We start from the raw sequence: 22715 nt of genomic DNA, 5'->3' as shown, positions 1-22715 counted from the left end.
AAACTGTATGTGGAGTGGGCTAGAGGTGAAGAAGACAGCTTTCCGCACGCACCACACAAGAATCCTCACACAGACTCTGGGTGCGGTCTGCACAAACTGGTTCTCGAAGGCCGAATCCTCGCCTCCTGTGTCCAGTCCCAAGAGTTAAGAAAAAACCCTGCCTTCTCTTTGTGGATCTCAACTGCGAAAGCAACGGAGACGCTGCCTTAGCGAGGTCGACCTGGCAGTCACTTTCTGATTGTCCCACCAATAGAGGCAACCAGGCGGCCAGAGAATGAAAAACAAGCCGATCATTCCTATTTCACTTTGAAAAAATGAGATGCTTTGTTTTACAGAACTAGGGACAGGTCCTGCTTCCTAGATGAGGCCGTTATTAAAGTCAGCTTATCCTTCCCGGGCCCACCGGGCAGTGACCATGTCATTACTGTAATAACTGGACAGTCCCCAGGGTGGGCGCTCTGCCCTGCAGGACACCGCAAGTGGCGCACGAGGGACGACGGTCATGACAGGCTGCGCCACGATCAGATGCGGAGTCAGCGTTCTCACTGCAGGACGTCTGGAGCCAGCCTCTTTCCGGGACTTCTGAGAAGTGGGACATCATTTTAAATTTAAAATCACAGAGCAAGCACCTCTAGCCAAGAGATCCTCAAAAATGGCCGAGCCCGTCATCCACTTGTTTACTCAGTAAAGAAACACAGACAAGAAACCAATAAAAATGGTTACCTATAGGCGCTGGAGGGCATAGGGTAGAGGGGGCAGGAGGGAAAGCAAGACTTCTTTTTATATAGTTTAATTGTTGAAGCACATAAGTTGATTATCTCCTCAAAAAGAGTAAAAACCGTTTTTGACGTTGGGAGCCCAGAGCGTACGGTACCTGACAGCGGAGTGGCTCCGGCGGGCGGCGGTGGGCGGGGCGGTGGGCGGGGCGAGCCACCTGCTCCTTCCTCTCCCAAAGGCGTCTCCGTGGGTCTCCCATCGCTCTCTGCACTAAGACACCACAGGCTGGGCCCAATCTTCTCTTTTCTAGCTGGAAACCGAGGCCCAAGGAGCTGGGCTCTCTCCCTGGGCCTCTGTTTCCAGAAGACACATTCATTCAGTACGAGTTAAAGGCACTCCCCGGAAGAAACAATAAACCCAACCCTTTCGAAAGATTTATTTTTAATTAAAAAATAAAAGTTATCTTAACATATCTGCATTGCAGCTTCAAGGATGGCAACTTAATGAAGCAAGAAAAACAAGGCTTATCTGTTTTTAAGTCACCTGCCCATCTCAGAATGGGTTCCAAGGCATATGCATCTTCAAACAAAACCAACTTTATTCAGAAACAATTGTAGTAACTCAGAACTCCCTTCCCCCAACTCTTTTAGCCCGCCCCCACCAACCCACCCCCCACAGCAACAACCAAAACATTAAATTCTCTTTTAAAACTACAGAAATAAGTGCTGAGTCAGCAAGGAGCCTGGGCAAGCGGCCCAAGGCCTCCCTATCTTTCTGCTGGGGTGACTGGCTGCCCAGGGGCCGGCAGGGACGGAGCCAGAGCCGTCCTCCAGCGCGCCAGGTGGGGCTCGTGCCCAGCCCCACGCCTTCCCCCCAGCTGGAGCAGGCAGTTCCAAGGCACTGTCTCCCTTTATGCAGGGCACCCCGTGGCTAAAGCATCGTTTCAGGAAGGGAAAGGCCTAAGGCAAGCAAGTCTTCCTCAAATGCTTGCGATGACCGATGACCACGCTGCCGAGACCTGTGGGAGGGAGGGAGGCAGGTGGACCCCTTCTCCCTCAGTTTACCAGGCTCTAGGAAGTTTCTCTCTCCCTCTTCTCCTGCTTCTCCTCTTTCCCTTCCTCCCAGTCTCCCTCTCCCTTCAAAGGATTTTATTTTAGCTTGACAGTGGGGGTTCGGAAGAGGCTGCTGGCAACTCCTGCGGCGGGCCTGGGGGCTCTGCCACCTCCAAGGGGACATCGTGGGCTTTAGGTTCCTGCGTGTCACAGAGCTCCTCCCGTCCCTGCAAGGGAGTGAGGCTCTCCTGGCTCTGGGCCTGGCTGTTCATCTTCTCTTCAGCTTCAATCTCTTCTGAGGTGGGGATGGAGTTCTTCTTGGGGCGACCTTTGGGTTTTGTAGGTGCTTCCTGTCCACCTTTAAGAACCTATATAGGAGAAAAGTGATCATTAAGTCCAAGATATAACTCCTTCCCTCCGCTTTACTACTCAAAAGCCTCTATGTCATCCCTTCCCAGCAGGGACAGTTTGGCAAAAAATACCTTCAACCTGTCACTCCGGGCTACAAAGACATCTTCATCCTTGAAATGCTCAATGTATCACACAGTTTGGAATTAAATAAAAGGATCATAAACACATTTTAAAAACCAACTTTAATGAAGATGGAAGAAATGAAAATTAAAATATTAATGTGGTACCAATGAAGTTGGCAAGTTAAAAGAAAAAGGCAACATTTGTAGCAAGCAGGAAATAAACTTTCACACTCTGGTGTCAAAGTATAATTGGCATAACCTTTTCAAAGGGCAATCTGAGAATTCAAATCAAAAGTTTTAAAATGTTCCTGCCCTGACACAAATATTCCACTTCTAATGATTTAGCCTAGGGAAGTCACCAAAGACAAAATTTGATCTGCAAAGATATCCATTACAAAGTTGCAATGAAATTACCCTAAAATTTTCCACCATGATTGGGTAGATAATTATAGTACATCCCAAAGAGGAAATATTTGATGACCATTACAATTATTATGTAGGAGAACATTTAATAACATGGAAGATATTGGTTTTGTGTGTGTGAAAAACAGGTATAAACCAGCCTATTTCCATTTGGAGGTCTGATGACTATACACCATCCTGTTTACAGTGGCAGACTCATGAATAATTTTCAATTTTTTAATATATCTTTTACCATATTTTCTAACTTTTCAACAATGATCATATATAAGTATTTCTGTAATAAGAACAAGCTATTGCCCTGATTCATGTGGCTTAGTGCATTGAGTGCCAGTCTGCCAACCGAAAGGTTGCTGGTTCAATTCCCAGTCAGGGCACATGCCTGGGTTGCAGGTTGATCCCCAGTTGGGGGCATGTGAGAGGCAACTGTGTGATGTATCTCTCACACATCAATATTTCTCTCCCTCACTTCCCCTCTCTCTAAAAATAAAGAAATAAGATATTTAGAAAAAAGAACAAAGATGTTGAGATTTCCAGTCAAGATGGCAGAGTAGCTAAATGCTGTGCTGTGCTCTCCTCCTCTTGCGATCACATCAAACTCACAATTAAATTATAGAACATTCAATCTAGAGAACCATTTGAAGACAAGCTGAAGTCCTATAACTAAGTAGACTGCTAGGATGGGTGGAGACGTGAAATGGTCTGGCCCTACACCCATGTGCAGCAGCTGAGAATCGTGAGCGGTATCTCAGCTGCTGAGGCCCCCCTGGAAGACCAAGGAGTCGCAGCCCCAAACCGGGCTCCCATCCAGGTGCACCAGTACCAGCAAGGGGAGATCCCACAGCATCTGGCTGTGAAGATCAGCAGGGATTCTGTCCATCTGGGTGAGATGAAAGGCTGCTGGAGACCCAGGCATCCTCTCATTTATTGATTTTTAGAGAGAGAAAGAGAGAGAGGAAGGGAGGGGGGAGAGAGATATCAATTTATTGTTCTACTTATTTATGCATTTATTGGTTGATTCTTGTATGTGCCCTGACCAGAGGTCAAACCCGTAACCTTTGAGTATCAGGATGACGCTCTAACCAACTTAGAGCGTCAGCCAGGTCAACCCAGGCACCCTCTGAAAGGGCCCATACACAGACTGTCTCACTCATGGGCACTCCACACGGGCTCTAGCAGAGGGATACTGGATTGAGAGGCACCAGAAACATACAGAGAGAAACTGGTTTGTGTGGCTACAGGGCGAGGGTGAGAGGGACAGCCATTGTCCCTGTGTTAAGTCGTCCTCCTACATAGCTGGCATGTGGGCTCCATCTTTCCTGTGTTGAACCTCCCTACCATACAAGAAAATTTGTTTCTGCATTAGCCTATTGAACTCCACTCACTCCACCCTCATGACCCCTTGAGACCCTAATTCACCCAAATCATGCAAAGCCAGGGGCTGTTCCAGCAGCGGGTGGCCAGCCTGCTAGCCCACGCTGCAATCTTTCAAAAGAAAAATCTCAAAGGTCCACAGTCCCCAGGGTGGCACCTGGCTTTGGTGTGCCTTGTGCCTTTTGCTTAGTGGCCCCATGCTCAGCACTGGTGCCAAATCTGAATCTGCATTAACGTGGTGATTCCTGAGACCTCCCACCTCACCAAACTCATGTCCTGCTCAAGTCTCTTTCAGCAGCTGAGACTTACAGGAAGATGGCAGGAGGCAGCAGACCTCAGGGTATCTCACTTCTTTTGCTGACCCGCCCCAGACTGGGGACTGATGGCAACCACACTCAGTTCACAGCATGGCCTCTCCCTGGCACCTCCAGGTCCAACGCAGGCACCTACCAATCACAAATTGCCTTGTGGCTCTTACCAGGTAGCCCCAGGCCAGTCACAGGTCTCTTAAGAGGCTCCAGAACCAATACAGCCAGTGGTTGCCTTCAGACCACAACAGAGCACCACCTGATTAGCTCCACACATGGCACACCCAAAGAGTGGTCTCAGCAGCCACCAGAGCCCACTGGGGTATATCCCCCTCTGTGGAGCAAGCTCCTGCACAGCATCTCATACACTGCGGTGATGGACAATCCTCACAACCAGTCAGCCTGAGGGTCCATCCCAGCCACTGACATTTCAACAACAATCAAGAACCTACTACACCAGGAGGTCGCACACAACCCACACAAGGGACACCCCAGGAAAATTTGCCTCAGGTGACCAGGGAGACTGTGCCACTAGTACTCACAGGACACCTGCTAGATAAGGCTGTCTTGTGAAAACTTAGAAATGTAGCAGCTCTAGCAAATACATTGTTAGAAACACAGACCGGCAACAAAATGAGGAGACAAAGAAACAAGTCCCAAATGGAAGAAAAGGAGAAAAATCCAGAAAAAGAACCTAAATAAAATCAATGCAAGCAAACTACCAGACACACAGTTCAAAACAATGGTTATAAGGATGCTCAAGGAACTTAATGAGAACTTCGAAAAAGAGATAGTAAGCATAAAAAAGATACAAAAATAATTTTAAAAACCCGAGCCAGAAATGAAGACTATACTAGAAGGAATGAACAGCAGATTAGATGAAGCCGAGGATCAAAACAGCAATTTGGAAGACAAAGTAGCAAAAAACACCCATTCAGACAGAACACCAAAAAGAAAAAAAAATAATAAGGATCATTTAAGGGATCTCTGGATGGCATCAAGTGTAACAACATTTCCATCACAGGAGTGACCAGAAGGAGACGGGAGAACAAGGGATTGAGAACCTGTCTGAAGAAATAATGGCTGAAAACTTCCCTAACCCAGTGAAGAAAATAGACGCACATGTCCAAGAAGCACAGAGAGTCCCAAACAAAATGAACCCAAACAGGACCACAGGACGACACTTCATAAATAAATGGCAAAGCTTAAAGACAAACTGAGGATCTTAAAGGCAGCAAGAGAAGGCAGTTATATACCTACAAGAGAACTCCCATAAGGCTGTCAGCTGATTTCTCAACAGAAACTTTGCAGGCCAGAAGGGATTGGCACGAAATACACAAAGTAATGAAAAGCAAGGACCTGCAACCAAGATCACTTTACCCAGTGAGGCTATCATTTAAAACTCAAGGAGAGATAAAGAACTTACCAGGCAAGAAAAAGCTAAAAAAGTTCATCACTGCCAAACCAGTATTACAAGAAATGTTAAAGGGACTTATTTAAAAAGAAGGGAAAACTCCATAAATATAAATAATAAATGTCAATAACAACATATCCATTAACAATCACTTTAAATGTAAATGGATTAAATGCTCCAATCAAATGCATTGGGTAGCTGAATGGATAAGAAAGCAAGACCCGTACATATGCTGTCTACAATAGACCCACTTCGGATTAAAAGACACAAATAGACTGAAAGTAAAGGAGTGGAAAAGGTATTCCATGCTAATAGGAACAAACAAACAAAAAAGCTGGAGTAGCAATTCTTATATCAGACAAAGTAGAGTTTAAAACTAAGGATATAATAGGAGACAAAGGACACTATGTCATGATCAAGGGATCAACCCAACAAGAGGCTATAACCCTTGTAAACGTTTTCGCATCCGACATAGGAGGACTTAAATGTATAAAGCAAATATTGATGGACATAAAGGGAGAGACAGACAGTGCTACAGCCATAGTAGGGGACTCTAACACCCAGTTGACATCAATGGATAGATCTTTAAGAGAGAAAATCAACAAGGAAATCACAGCACTACGTGATACATTAAACGAGATGGATTTAATTGATATTTTTTAGAGTATTTCACACCAAAAGAGCAGAATATATATACTTTCCAAGTGCACATAAAATATTTTCCAGGATAGATCACATGTTAGGACATAAAACAAGTCTCAAGAGATTGAAAAAGACTGAAATCATACCAAGCATCTTCTCTGACCACAATGTTAGGAAACTAGAAGTCAATTACAAGAAAAAAATGAAAAACACACAAACATATGAAGGCTAAGTAACATGCTAGTAAACAATGAATGTGCTCCAAAAGTTATAAGACATTTAAGAAAGAATTTGAAGAAGATACGAATAAATGAAAGCACATACCATGCTCACAGAGAAGAACTAACATCATTAAAATGTTTATAGCACCCAAAACAATCTATAATTCAATGCAATCCCTATAAAAATACCATTTTTTCACAGAACTACTAACAAATAATCCAAAAATTTATATAAAACCACAAGAGGCCTGAATAGCCACAGCAATCTTGAGAAAGAAGAACAAAGTCAGAGGTTATCATGCTACCTGACATTAAACTATACTACAAGAATATAGTAATAAAAACAGCATGCTCCTGGCCATCAGAGATGTAGATCAATGGAACAAACTAGAGAGCCCAGAAATAAACCCATGCCTCTATGGTCAATTAATCTATAACAAAGAAGGCTAGCACATACAATGGGGTAAAGACAGTGCCTTCAATAAATAGTAATGGAAAAACTGGACAGATACATGCATAAAAATAAAACTAAACCAACTTCTTACACCATATACAAGAAGAAACTCAAAATGGATTAGACTTAATTGTAAGATCTGAAACCATAAAAGCCCCAGAAGAAAACACAGTAAGTAAACTCTTTGACATTGCTCTTAGTGATATTTTTTTGGATATATCTCCTCGGGCAAGGGAAACAAAAGGAAAAATAAACAAATGGGACTATATCAAACCAAGAAGTTTTTGTACAGTAAAGGAAACCATCAACAAAACAAAAGGCAACTTACTGAAAGAAGATACTCACCAATGATACATCTGATAAGGGGTTAATATCCAAAATTTATAAAGAACTCATATAAATCAACACAAAAAAAAAACAATTAAAAAATGAGCAGACATGAATAGGCATTTCACCAAAGAGGACATACAGATGGCCAACAGACATATGAAAAGATGCTCAACATTACTAATAATCAGAGAAATGCAACTTAAAACCACTTTTAGATATAACCTCACACTTATGAGAATGGATAAATGAATCAATAAATCAACAAGCAAGTGTTAACAAGGATATGGAGAAAAGGGAAACCTTGCGCACTGCTGGTGGGAATGCAAATTGGTGCAATTGCTCAAAAAACAGTGTGGAGTTTCCTCAAAAAATTAAAAATAAGAATATGATATGACCCAACAATTCCACTTCTGGATATTTACCCAAAGAAATCCAAAGCACTAATTTGAAAAGTTATATGCTCCCTTATGTCTTTTGCAACATTATTTACATACCCAAGTTATGAAATCAATCAAAGGGCCCATCAATAGATGATTGGGTAAAGAAAATGTGGTACATATATACAATGGAATATTACCTGGCCATTAAAAACAATGAAATATTACCATTTGCAAAAACATGGATGGACCTGGAGGATATTATGCTAAATGAAATAAATCAGACAGAGAAAGGACATACCATATAATTTCACTTATATGTGATCTTTAAAGAACAAAATTAACGAACAAACTAAACAAAAACAAACTCATAGATACAGGGAATAGATGTATGTTTGCCAGATGGGAGCTGGGTGAAAAAGATAAATGGATTAAGAACTCCAAATTGGTAGTTATAATATAGTCATGGAGATGTGAAGTACAGGATAGGAAATAGAGTAGAAAATATTGTAAAACTATGTACGGTGCCAGGTGGCTATTACACCTATTGGGGAGGCCACTCAGTAAGTTACATAAATGTCTAATCACTATGCTATAGACCTGAAACTAATATAAAATAATACTGAATGTCAACTGTAATTGAAAATTTTTTTAAAGAATATCATAAAACATAGTGATATATTGTTGAAAGAGGTAGTAAAGCATAGTAAAGTGCTCTAGCTTCAACAATGAAATAACTGGACTAAATTCTAACTCTGCCACTTATACCAGCTTCGTCTTTGGGAGAGTCCTTTAAAGACTCTGAGGCTCAGTTTCCTAAGTTGTAAAGTTGGGATAAAAATACCTTATCTCACAAGGTGATGGTGAGCGTGATGGACAGATGTGAAGGACCAGAACTGTCCTGAATGGCAGATTTCCTCTGCCCAGAATATACCTCACACCCTGCTCACCTGGTTAATTCAGTTTAGACAGTGCTCCTTCTGGGAGTTTTCCCTGGGCTCCCAAGTCTCAGTTAAATGCCCTCCGCAATATGCCCTCTAAGCACCTTGTATTCATTTTTATTTGCCTGTCCCTCCCATTCAGTAAAATGCCCTTGCTGATTTCAAAGGACTTGCATATTTATTACCACAATTTGTGACTTACACAAGAATAATGAGATAGTCGGGAATAGTTTTTAAAATATTGTTATGTTATTGGGTTGGCTAAAAAGTCCATTTTGTTTTTTCCATAAAATAAAAAACATTTTTCATTTTAAAAGACACAAATAGACTGAAAGTAAAGGAGTGGAAAAGGTATTCCATGCTAATAGGAACAAACAAACAAAAAAGCTGGAGTAGCAATTCTTATATCAGACAAAGTAGACTTTAAAACTAAGGATATAATAGGAGACAAAGGACACTATGTCATGATCAAGGGATCAACCCAACAAGAGGCTATAACCCTTGTAAACGTTTTCGCATCCGACAATAAAGTTTCAATAACTTTATTGATTTGGATATTTGGAGTAAGTCGGCTATCTCCCGCCATTGGCTTCTAGTGGGGAGAGGCCAGGGGTGCTGCTAAACAACTTCCAATGCATAAGAAAGCCCCACAGCAAAGAATTATTTGGCCAAAATGTCGATAGTACCAAGGAACCTCACAAACCGCTTTGGACACAGTCGATCAGTCACAGCAACTTTTCCACGCACTGCACAAGTTGGCGTTTCAGTTGCATTTTTACCTTCCTTGAAAGAATAAAGCTTAATATGCCAAAAATCTTCTTTGCATATCTTCTTCCATTTTCAGTATTAAAATGGCTGCACAAAAATTCACCAATTTTGCTAAGTTTTTAAAAAATGCAGGCTAATATGACAGCTGTCACAATACAATCTAACAAAGTTGTTTTGAATGACGTTAAAGAGAGCTGAGCACTACTAGAGCCGTCGTATGGAAAAAAAAATGAACTTCTTAGCCAACCCAATAGTTTGGAATATTACAAATGCTCCTTCCTCCATTGACATTGAATGTTGGCTTGGTGTAGTTGCTGGTTTTCTGGTCAGCTATCGTGGGATATGTTTTTGCTACTTACATACCTAGCTCACTCCTATATTTCCCATTTGAACAAAAGCTCCTTGAAGGTAAATCCTGCATATATCCCTTACTTATTGATCTCTAAGCATATAACTTCCAACTAACTCTCTATGCAGTCACTAAAGATTTGTTGACTACGTATTCCTGAAACAGCAGCAGAGTACTCCCTGGGGCTGAATTGTAAGAATGAATGCAGTAGCTTGATAAACAATATTCATTTTAAAAAACAGCTTTATTGAGATATAATTCACACACTGTGCATTTCATTCATTTATGGTGTACAAGTTCATGATTTTTAGTATAGTCCCAGAATTGTGCGACTATCATCAGAATCCAATTTGAGAACATCACTCCCCAAAAGAAACCTCAAGTCCATGAGCAGCCACTCCCCATTTTTCTCCAACCCTTGCCCCTCAGCCCTAGGCAACCACGAATCTGCTTTCTGTCTCTACAAATTTGCCTATTCTGGACATTTCATATTAATGGAATCATGTAACTTGTCATCCTTTGTGACTGGCTTCTTTCACTTAGTATAATGTTATCAAGGTTCATCCATGTTATAGCATGTATCTGTATTTCGTTCCTTTTTATGGCCAAATAATACCAATTGTATGGATATACCACATTCTGTTTACCCATTCATCAATGACCGCTTGATGGACACGCAGGTTGCTTCCATATTTTGGCTTTTGTAAATAATGCTGCTGTGAACATGAGTGTGCAGATAAATATCTGTTTAAGTCCCTGCTTTCAATTCTTTTCTTTTTTAAGATCTTGTTTTAATTTAGTTTTAGAAGGAGGGGAAGAGAGGGAGAAAGAGAGGAAGAGAAACATCGATGTGAGAGAGAAACATTAATAGTCACCATTCAAACGTGCCCCCATTGGCGACCAAACCCCCAACCCAGACACGTGCCCTGACCCTTTGCTTTGTGGGGTGATGCCCAACCAACTGAGCCACACCGGTCAGGACCCTCTTTCACTTTTTTGGGGTGTGTGCCCAGAAGTGAATTTGCTGGTTCACACAGTAACTCTATGTTTAACATTTTGAGAAACTTCTGCACTATTTTTCAAAGCAGCTAAACAATGTCACAGTCCAATCAGCAGTGTGTGAAGATCCCAGTTCTCCACGTTCTTACTAGCACTCGTCATACTCTTCTGATTACAGCCGTCCCAGTGGGTGTGAAGTGGTGCCCCTGTGTCTTTGATTTGCACGTCCCTGATAACTAATTAAGTTGAGCACCTTTTCATGTGCCAGTTGTATATCTTCTTTGGAGATATGTCTACTTGTATGCAAATCCTTTGCCCATTTTAAAATGTGATTCTCTTTTTATTATTCAGTTGTAAGTTGTTTATTTATTCTGGACACAAGTCTCTTTCCAGATATAATAAGATTTGCAAATATGTTCTCCCACTCGGTGTGTTGTCTTTTCATTTTCCTGATGATCTCTTTTGCAGCACAAGAGTTTATAATTTTGCTGATGTCCAATTTATTTTTTTTCTTTCGTTATATGTGTTTCTTGTGTTATATCTAAAAAGGTTTTTCCTTACTCAAGGTCATGAATATTTACTCATATTTTCTTCTAAGACTTTTATAGTTTTAGCTCACACACTTGGGTCTATGATTCATCTTGAGCTCATTTCTGTGTACAGTATGAGGAAAACTGTAAGTTCTCAATAAACAACTCCTTTTAGCTGGGAACCTGCTCAACCACTGTACTTTCCACCCAAACACACAGATCTGAAGGGGACCTCTAACAAGGTAGAGATGTTGACAGAATCCACCTTTGGGGAGAAAACATCCCTGCATTTTTTTTTCACTTAAGTCACTATCTGATTTTGATTTCAGTGCAAGCTGTTGAAAGCACCTGAATGTGCCAAGATGGAACTGACATGTTGAAAGCAGATCCACTGGGTACGAAGGAGGTTATACAAAATTAAGTTGCCCCATGTAGTAATCATGTTCTAAAAGGGCAGGTCTAAGGAAGCCACCTAATTGGCAAAAGAAAGTCCAGCCCAGCAATTAGAGAACACCACCCACACGGCTTGGCTCCACCCCACCTGGCTGTCTTCCTCCAACACACACACACACACACATAAACACACACACACCACTTCAAAACAATCACACCATTTTCTAAATGGAATAAAACATTCCAGCGCAAGCAATAATTAGGAGATAACTATTGGCTGCTTTTTGCCTTCAACTCCTGGCCTCCTGCTTTCCAGCACACCTGACACAGGCAATGAACTCACACTGCCCCCCGCCGGGAACTGTGCTTTCCCATGCACCCTGTGGCCCTTCTCCCAGGACCCCCTACTCTCCAATTATTCCTAGAGCCACATTAGTCTCCTTGGTTTTGAGAGGACAGGCAACCCATTGCACACGAGGTCACATGTCTCTCAGGAAAACACCTAGCACATCATATACTTGTATCAGCTGTGTCTGCTGACAGCCTCCTCTGAGCTCTAAAACTAGATATCCCAATGACCTATGGCTAAGGATGTCAGGACAAGGCCTTTGCTTCCTTTCCAAGGTGCTTAGGTGGGGGAGAGGTGGTTTGACTAGAGAGCCCAACACGTCAATGCAGGCAGGGGCCTTGTACCTCCCCCATTGTTCAGACGGAAACGCGAGCAGAGCCGGTGGAAGTGGTTCATCACAGTCAGAGAGCAAGCTGAGGGCAGGCCAGAGATTTGAACACAAGACCCCCAACCACTTGAATCTAACACTCGTACCAGTATTTAACTGCGCATAATATGCAAGGGATGCATAAAATGCGCCGCTGTTATTTCTGACTTTCCAATATTTAATTACCCCATCTCCCAGCAGACCCCATAGATTAATTACACAGAGTATGCTGTGCTCCTTTTTCTCCATCTTTTACCTGCAGCTCCATGGAAAAGTGAGAGCCCTGTGACTGATAGCTGTTTCCACGGAGCTGAGAAGCAAGTTCAGATTCTCTGGCACGAATCTCTCCCCAGGACAATTTAGCAGACTTTCTCCACTTGAGGATGGGATGTTCCACTATTGCACAAGGCCAGAGGCACAGACTGGGGTAACGCTGGCGTGGCGGGGGTGAGAAAGGACAAATGCCCAGGACGGCCCTTAACCAGAGTCCTAGGGGCCTGGCTCATCTCTTCTGGCCTCCAAGAGTCTAGATCCTTTGGAGATGTGAATTTTGTGGATAGCTAAATCATTTTAAAAATAATAATAGTGAGAAGAAGAGTCACAGCTAATATTTCTTGGTTATATACTATGCAGCAGGCACTGTTCTAAGTTTTCGAGGGAGTAGCTCAGTTAATACTACCACCTTGTATGGTGAATACTAGGCATTTACTGATGAGGAAACAGGTACACAGAGGTTAAGTAACCTGCCCAAGATTACACAGATAGCAACTGGCAGCAATTTCACAGAATCGTTCACTATCTGGAGACTTTCAGTGCAAAACATGGCGAAGGCACACGGCATGGGACCCACCTAACTCTGTAACGGGGAGGGGAAGGCGGCGTCCACCTGGACCCCCACACAGGGCAAAGTTCTCTGTGCATTGTCTTTCAGAGCTGAAAAAGATCACTGATAATGAGGCTCTTTCAGTCTGTTGCAAAACACTGTGAGTCCTACTGGAACTAAAGCCAAAAGAAAGGGAATAGAGTCTCCCACCTCATGTGCAAGCTGAAATTTACCCAACCCGCTATAGGTTACAAATGCTGACCGGTAAAAACTAGTCAGAGATGCTATCTTGGTTTTGGCAGCACTGTCCTTGGCAGCCGTGTGAATAACTCTGAGAATCAAGCGCTAATCTTTTTCCAGTTCCAATTAGGCTACTAGCCTTGAGACATCTTTATTACCCAATTATCTTTTTCTTTTCCTTCCCAGTACCTGAAGATATAGCCTTGAAAGAGTTTCACCAGGAAAATACATGAAGCAATCAGAATTCCCCACAATGCCTTGCTGTTCTGGGGGGAGTCAGAACTCAGATCCACAACTGAACAACATCTCTCACGTTAAAGTACTTCAAGTGCCCCCAGACACCTCTGTCCCTTTCTTCGGCCTGTGACACTCTCCCACCTTCACTTGGCACATTTCTATTCATTCACGAAAACCAATTTAGATGGCACCTCTTCCGGGAAGCCCTCTCTTCTCTGTGCTGCTTCTGAACCCTGTGAGTCCTTCTGTTATTGACCTGGTCATTCCGTATAATGACTAGTTTACAGGTCTGCCTCCCCAACTTGACTCAATACCTCTTCTAATTTTATTTTTTAATGGATGGGTTCATGTATTATCTTTGTACCTCCATTGCTTGTGCTCAGTAAATGATTGCTAAAGTTGACTGAAATCTTGACACTCTGGTTTCCTCAAGTGACCTGCATTTGGCTGGCCCGTGGAGTGTTCTCTGAGGTTAAGTCTGCTACGTCCCTTCCATCTTGTTCTATGCAACATCGATAACCATCAATAACCGGCCCACAACTGTGCCGGCTGCACAGAGGCTGGTGAAAAACAAGTGACATCAGAGGCCAAGGCACACGCGTCGTCCCACGGGCACTGGGAGGTGCTGGCGGAGATGGCAGGCTGTCAGTTCATTAGTCATCTGACTCATGGAGAGATTGCTGATAACCATTTTAAACAATGCCTCTGCCACTCGGGAGATATTGATTTCTATGACGATGATTGACAAGGAAAGGGGTGGGTGGTGGAACTTGCACAGAAAGCAGTGAAGGGACTTGCCCAAATCAACCAGGGAGGGGCAACCATGGGAACATGGCCCGGTGTTTCTAACTCCCAAATCTGATTCTTCTAGAGATCAGTCCCCCAGAAGGTTTTCCCCTTGTGTCTCAGGAGTATCTTAGCATTCTAGAAGTGCTGGCTGGCGTGACTACATGTTTAATGGAATCCCATTCATCCTTCAATTTCAACTTCTCCCTGCAGCTGCCACCAACACCTCTCTTCTGAACACCAATGGGGTACTAAATCTTTAAATAAACAACCAGTACTTAATTATAATGTCATTCCCGAGCTGCTTCCTGGATCTTGATTCTTTAACTAGATCATAAATCTTACGGAGGGTTTTATTTTATTTCATTACTTCCTATAGTACCTAGGACAAGGCATGGTTCACAAGAGACACTAATTGCATATTTGTTGATTCATGCAATATAGGTTTGTACATGCAACTGGCTTCTCCACCCCATTTCGAGAGCATTCCATAAGCCAAGCCACCTCCAGCTGAAAACCTTTCCATCTTCAAGGCCAGGACCCCCCAAAGAAAATGATGAGATTTGCCCAGAAATTCCTTTCAGGATATAGAATAAATGCTGCCTTGTTGGCTTTTGTTCTACTTTTTCCATTAATATTCATTTGTAATTTATTTATCTATTTTTCTCTTCATAAGCAGGCATAGGAAGAACTAACATTTTAAGAAAAAATATTATTAGACAAAAACAAAATTGAGAGAATGTCTTCATATCTATTACCTATTTTAAAATATCTATTAACTTTTTGGGGGGGACCAAGTTGGGGGGGCCCTTAGCTTTTTGGTAAAGGTGAAAAACTTCATATTCCAGTTCAGTCCTTAGAACACCACAAAATATGGCTTGTGATCAGATGGTGAACGAACTGGAGCACGATGCAGGCAGGCCTGGACTCCCCGGGGGCATGAGAGGAGAACGGGCCAGTAAGATCTGTCAAGGGGATGAGAAAAGCCCACGTCAGTGGCCCTGGAACCTGGTCTCTAAAGGATAGAGCAGAGCTGCTTCCCACCGGCATCCTCCCTGCCTCTCTCCTCTGGGCTTGGACCTTGTTCTTTGTGGTTTACAAAACTGGAAATGAAGCACTCAGCTACTTTGGAAAATTTTGATTTAACATATCTCTAAAGTGAAGGGGGTAAACTACTATGAAACTCAGTTCCTCAAAATGTGGATTTTTTTTTTAAAGTGATATTTATTCTAACAAGGTCATTTAAAAAACAAAGATGGAAGGATTCATGAGCTAGACACTAGATCCACGTTCGGGAGTCTAGATCCGTGTTCGGGAAACCGTACTCATTCTACCAGGTGCTTCAAAGGAAGCTGAGCGCTTGACAACACGCCCATTCTGGCTGCTGTCCTGGGACAGGGATCAGAATGCCGGGGGGAGGGGCTGCAGTTCTGCATTCTTACCTGCCACCCAGGTTACCCGGATGCCCACGGAAGTTTGACAGTCACTGCATTAGAGGATACCCAGCTATGAGAACAGATGTGTCCCAAACGTCATCACAAACAAAGCATGCTGACTTCTATTCTTAGCTAGGGGTGGGAGGGGGAAGGAAGTTCTTTGCAAAGGCCAGCAGGTGGGGGTGAATCTAGCAACTGAGAAGCTTGTGGGCTTTCATTTTCTGTTATTTCTAAGGAAACTGGAAGAGAATATCCTTCTGGTCAGGAAATCCAGGTCAGGAAGCGTGGCTTATCCTTCTGTTCGCAGGGCCTCCCTCCCAGCCGGCACCATAACAGGCCTTCTGACCCCTGGGGCCCACACCACCGACTGGTCCTTCCAGCCTCCTTCCCAGCCCTGCAGGAAGAATTTGTCCTGCCGTGACAGGCACCTGGTTGGACTCACTCTCTTCTTTCTTACCATTTTCTTCCACTTCATCCTGCGATTCTGATACCATGTCTTCACCTGCAGTTGAGTGAGTCCCAGAGACTGGGCCAAATCCAACCTGGAAGGCATAAGACACAAACGAAAGGTGAGAAGGGAAAGGGCAGGAGTGATGGGTCCTGTTCCCTGGTTCCAGGCACTGCTATCAAAATGCAAGCTTTCCCTATTAAACCAATTCTTCCTCAAAGAGCTTTATTTTCTTTCCCAAAACTCTATGGATGGAACTCTGGAAAGCTGGAAACAAATGCCCACAACCAAGGACTGTCTACGTTGGATCTGAAAAGAATTTCTGAGCCTTCATCGCAGAGTCCCTCCTAACCTGACAGTCTTTAATCTGATGCTATATAAACTGAAGATTCTGAACCAGAACTTACACTGGGGAGGAAGGGTAAAGCCCTATTTTGCTCACTCCAGATCCAGCTTAGGTCCCACCTCCTGTTGGGGAGCCTCCTGGACACGCCCAGCTCATGCAGGTTGTCACCTCTATGACACACCCATGGGTTGGCCACCACCCAGGTGGCTCCCAGTTCTCAGCTGGTCCCTAATTGCTTCACATCAGTTATTTCTGCCTCTCTAAGTCAACTGCAAGAGCAGAGTACATCTTTGGCTTCTTTTGTAACCACACAAATGCCTATCACATTCTAAACCCAGAACTAGGGCTCAAAGATGCTTTCTGATGAATTGACTCTCAGCAGCATCCCTGAATTGTCGTAATGCCAGATTCCAAAAGAAACAGCACACCTGCAATCTCCCCTCCTTCCCAGTCTGCTGCTAAAAGTTCTGCATTTCTCTGTGGCCTTCTGAAAGGTCTTGAATGTCAAGGCCGTTCCTGGGAAGGAAGCAGTTGGAGCCAATTCCAACGACACAGCAAACATTTTCCAAGCGTTCCAGGCTATGTGCTAAGCCTCTGGCAATGTTCTGCCTTACTTGTTCCCTTCACGATTTTGTGAAATAGGTATAATTATTCTCATTTTACAAATGAGAGATCTGAGGCTTGAAGAGATTGGAATCTCTTGGAAACCATGGCCAAATCCTGTCAGCTGCTTGTTTTTGTAAATAAAGTTTTATTAGAACAGACACACTTATTTGTTCACATATTGTCTATGGCTGCTTTCATGCTACAACCTCTGAGCTCAATAATTTTGACAGAGACTGTATGGCCCACAAGGCCTAAAATATTCACTCTCTGGTTTTTTAAATAGTTTATTTTTTACTATGGTTTTTTCTTTACCACTTCTCCCCCTTATGCTCTAGCCCTCCACCCCTCAATCTCCCCCCCAAGAGCTGTCCTCCTGCTCTCCATCTGTGAGTCTGTCTTTATTTTGCCTGTTAGTTCAGTGTGTTCATCAGATTCCACATTCGAGTGAAATCATAGGGTATTTGTCTTTCTCCGACTGGCTTATTTCACTTAGCATGATGTTCTCCAGGTCCACCCATGTTGTTGCAAAGGGTCAAATCTTCTTCTTTTTTACAGCCAAGTAGTATTCTATTGTGTAAATGACGCATGATTGTTTTATTCCCTCATCTACTGATGGACACTTGGGCTGCTGCCAAATCTTGACTATGGTAAATAACGCTGCAACAAACATAGCTGTGCTTATGTTCTTTCGAATGAATGTTTCTCTCTGGCCCTGTACAGAAAGAAGTTTGTTGACCCCTGGTAGATGATCCCAGAGGTGGAGCCAGGATTCAAATCTCCTTATGTCGGACTTGTACGCCTCCTCCTGGGTAGGGGCTCACCTCCACCCACCGTTTTTTGGTGCAGGTTAGATCTGTCAAAGGGAAGCTGTTACTCAGGCTTTCGTGAAGAAAATGCAAGGGTGGTATGTCACAAGGAGTGGCAAACAACCCAAGAGAAGCAGATGAAATGAGAAAGGAACCTGGCTTCCAGCCTCAGTCCTCAAGAATGTAACTGTTGACTTATGTTGCTAAGAATCCCAGGTCAACCTGGGAAACAACCAGAAGGACCACCTCCAGAGCCAATGTCAGCTGCCCCGCCTAACCCGTGGTGCCAGTCCTGGTCACTGAGGCAGTGTGGACTTCCACGGGGCCGAGCACCCTTGATACAGTTTACACGTAGCAGTGACCAGCATTTCTGAAGATCCCTGGGTTTCTGAGGATTCTGATTTGCGGGGGTCGAGGTCTATTATCTCACACAGGCCCCCACAGCCACAAGCCTGAGCCATGGGGCATCTCAGGTGTGAGTTCTCAGCTGCAACTTGCTGCAACCTGAGGGGCAATGAGCGACAGCCTCCCATCAGGAAGAGTGGTGGGTACAGGCAATGAGGTTCTAGGTGCTCACTCTTGGCCCTCCCAGGTGCCGCCGCTCCCCTGCTTTGACCAGAGTGCACAATTTAAATCCCTAATAATAAAAACAGTCTTCCTTCAAAGGCCTTCAGACCCTGTCTTAAATCTGCATTCACATATATCTGGTTGTCTCAGTAAAAGGGCCACTGCAAGCTGACAGTTTAATTGAAGATGATTAACAGACTGAAGCTAATAAACTCCCAGTGCCAAGAGCACTCAGCTCTCCCCACTAAGGAAGCAAGTCATTCATTAAGAATCAAGGACCCAGGGGTCCGCCCCGCAGACTCTGGTCTCCCAGGCCTCCCTGGACACGGGTCCTCCTGGGCTCTCACTGTGCCTTCGGAGACGGTTCACCTTAGGCCATCAGGTGCACCCCGCAGCGGAAGGTTCAGTTCACAGCTCTGCCGCTGCGTTAGCAAATGGCGTGAGCTCACTTGGGAAAAATGCACCCTTGACTCACTCTGGCTACAGAAACACACTTCACTGTCATCAGCTTTCTCATTACCTGCCACCGTTACAAATTCTCACTTCCCTGCATATTCGCTTAAGTGGGGTCACCTAGGAAACTGGAGAAACAAACAATGAGGAAGAGGGAGAGAGCTGTGGGAGGAGGGCGTGCTCCTGGCCCTGGCCGCAGTCACGTACAGAGGCGAGGAACGCTGCAGAGGGCAGGTTAAGGCGGCAGCTCCCGTGCCAGCCAAGTGGTGTCCTCCTCCCCAGGCAAGCGAATCAATCTGCGTAGGTCACCTGAGAGGTGCCTGGGCAAGTATCAGGAAGCCTCAGGAGGCTTACTAGGAACTAACATTTCTGTTTAAAAAAAAAATTCTTGACCTCTAAAAAGTAAGCCTTAAAGTGTACCCATGCACATTGAAGGCCTTTGAATACACCACCTCGCAATTCTTAAAATATGGTGCTCACTCCACCTTGTTCAGGTACGTGAGGCTCTTCATTATATGCTAGGGCATCAAAATAGCCACTTAATATCTAGAGATCCCAGCTCTTAATTGCCAATTCACAGACCTGTCTCCACTGCCCACCCAAAGGCCCCCCACATGCGCACAGCCAAACAACTCACTCTCTCTCTCTCTGCAAAACCCACTCTGCCCCCAGCCTTCCAACTTCAGTTAATGGTATCCCTACATACTTGGCCGCCCAATCCAGGAACCACAGAATTCTCAACTCTCATTTCTCTTCCTCGTGGTAATGCCAATCCTGTCTATTCCATCTTCAAAACTGTTCTCTACCTATTCGCTCCTCTCTATTCCCCGTGACCACCTTCATTCAGACCTTCAGGGACTGTCCTTAGACTCCCTGGTATTGCTGCTCTATGTCCTCCCTCTCTAATCAGTCATTCACGGTGCCACCAATGTGAGGATTCTAAATTCCAGCCATGTCACTTCCAGCTCTTAATGGCTGCTGATGGGTGGCCTAAACGGCAAAGTGCACATCTTTTGGCTAAGCCAATGAGTTCTCACTTTTGCAGCCTCATCTCCCAACGCGCTACCACGGAGAGCTTCAGCTGGAGATGTCCTGACGCCTTGCAGCTCCCTCAGCCTGCCCAGTGGGCATGCCTCTGTGCCTCTGGTATGGCACCCCCACTGCGGCTCTCCTCTTGCAATCAAAGCTCTTCTTAAATGGCACCTGCTCTGCGGAGTCTTCCCTAACCCCCTGACACACTCAGCGACATCTCTGTGCTCCTACTGCCCTCGGTCACATATTGGCACCGGGTCGCAGCTCACGGTGTTGTGGTGTGGCCGGCACTGCCTTCCCCGAGACCTCCTCAGGAGCAGGACTTCCGCCTCCTACTGTCTGGACCTGTGTTCCCTCCCACAGAGTCCAGTACAGAAGACCCTCAGCAAATGGCTGATGGTGCTCAACGAATTGAATCAGTTAACAAATTCTCATTTAGTCAGTGATTTGCAGACCTCACTTAAATTTTTATCAAACAGCGACTAAATAGCTTAAGAGATGCGTTTGCATTTCCTTCCCTTTTTCCTGGAAAACACTCCTGATTAAAAATAGGATCACAATGAGCTCAGGCGTCTCCAGAGTGAGTTGGGGAACCCAATAAGACACAGATTCATGGATATGTTTCAGTTAAGATACTAAATTAAAGGAAGGGGGTGAGGTGCTAAAGCCTCTGAGTAAAGCAGGAGTACCGGCCACCCTCATCTGGATCTCAAAAGTGTTTAAAGAAGAAGACGTCGTCCAGGTCCTCTTGGCCTCAGCCAAGTGGTGCTGACTTGAGTCATCAAATTCACCAGGACATCTGACAGCTCCCCAACCCAATCAACCCAGCCTGGCCATCGGGAGCCAGGCGGCAGGCTGGGCCAGGCGGGAGCTGGGGGGCAAGGCGAAGACTGACCCTGGATCCCAGTTCCAGATCTAGTCCCACTGCACCTGCTCCTAAGTGTGAGCAACTTTATAAACCAACCCTGCTCCCCTGCTGAGGGCCTGGGCAACCACCTACTAAACTCTACCTTGCCTGTTACACTGGAGTCGTTCAATGAAAACACAGAGGGACGGTGAGGAGTACCCACTCGGCAACAGGCAGATTCCGCCAGGGGCCAAGTGGGATGAATTCACGCGGCTGGATTCTGTGGATCCAGGCTGAGGTGATGGGACCGAAGGCCTGCAATCCTGACAGAGTGTCCTACGTCTCTCCAACAGTCCCTGTGCCTAGGCATCCCACTGCGAAAGCAAAAGGAGTCTCCCCTTCTTAAGGGCCTTAACTGCAGACAGCTCCCTCCACGTGTCCTCACCTGTCTGGGGTGGACAAGTACTTCTGCTTCTGGAACTTCTTCTCCAGGCCCATGAGCTGCAGCTCGGTGAAGATGGTCCGACTCCGGCGCGGCTTCTTCTGCCGCTGAGTGAGCTGCTCCGTCTCTGACTCACTGCTGCCTGGGCCCTCACCGCCTGGAGCCTCCGCAGAGGCAGCCTCGGCAGCGGGGTGGCGGGGCAGTGCCTGGGCGATTCCCGGGGTGGCAGGGACCAGGGGAGAGATGACTGTGGGCTGCCGGGTGATCACCGAGAGGACAGGATACGCCCGGAGGGAAGCGGGGCCTGGAAGACAAACAGGGAGGCAAGTCACCCGAGGAGCAGGGGCAGAAGCAGGCCAGGGGCCCTGGGAGGCCCACGTGCTGAGGCTGTCTGACTGGCGGGGCCTCCAGGCTGTAAGCAGGTGGGGGAAGAAGCAGCAAGTCCCGTATCGGCTGGGTGGGCAGGAAACGTGCAGATTTGCCTCGCCTGGTGTGTGAGAACACTCAAGCCCGCCACCAAGAAGAGGTTCCTGCAGTTCCTGTGGTTTTAAATGACTCTTCCCCCTACTCTCTCTCTCTCTCTTTTGAATCCCTAAATTATAGTTCCAGAAATATGGGTCAATGGGACTGAGCAGATGAGAAGAAGGAGTCAGAAAACACTAGACACGCACATTTAAGAAAGCCAAAACAGATCTGCAATATGCAAACTGTCTGAGAGCCACCTGTGGTCTTTATAAAACCATATGGTTGTGATGCTGAATGCCCCCTGAGATGTCTATATACCTTGAATCATAACACTTTTCACATCTGGAAGGATGCTGAGAGGTTCTTTAATTCAACTCTCTCATTTCCAAGACAAGGAGACAGTCCCGCAGAGGCGGAGGGACTTGCCCAAGATCACAGAGTTCGGGACAAGCAGATTCAGGAGTCAAACCAAGTTCTTCTGGCTTGAAGTCCTGTGCTCTTACCACCATCTTGAGTCACATGGCTACATCGTTTAGAAGAGGGGCAAAACGATTTTAATTCACAAGAAAACTCACACATTATGGCTGGCCGCCTACAGCACGGTGTTAAGGAGGACTCTCAGGCTGAGCCAGAGCCTGGGTGAGGAAAGGGAGCCAAGGCTGAGTAACACCGTCTGCCACGCGGGGGGAGGATGGGAGGGCAG

At 45.0% G+C, this 22715-nt stretch overlaps 1 protein-coding gene across 1 annotated transcript in view; it reads right to left on the bottom strand.

The window, feature by feature from the left end:
• Nucleotides 1-1144: 1144 nt before the first annotated feature.
• BARX2 (BARX homeobox 2) overlaps nucleotides 1145-22715 on the bottom strand; it is a 77617-nt gene continuing 56046 nt past the window's right edge. The window contains exons 2-4 of the mRNA XM_054579451.1: nucleotides 21551-21851; nucleotides 16458-16542; nucleotides 1145-2137 (exon numbers count right to left, since the gene is read on the bottom strand). Coding sequence (XP_054435426.1) covers nucleotides 1871-2137; nucleotides 16458-16542; nucleotides 21551-21851 — 653 coding nt within the window. The 3' untranslated portion in view covers nucleotides 1145-1870. The remainder of the gene's footprint in view (nucleotides 2138-16457; nucleotides 16543-21550; nucleotides 21852-22715) is intronic.

This window comes from Pteronotus mesoamericanus, unplaced genomic scaffold (genome assembly GCF_021234165.1).
Source record: "Pteronotus mesoamericanus isolate MK-2021 breed Mesoamerican mustached bat unplaced genomic scaffold, CSHL_Meso_final contig_53, whole genome shotgun sequence".
Taxonomy (NCBI): Eukaryota; Metazoa; Chordata; class Mammalia; order Chiroptera; family Mormoopidae; genus Pteronotus; species Pteronotus mesoamericanus.
This window is presented reverse-complemented; position numbering and strand designations above follow the sequence as displayed.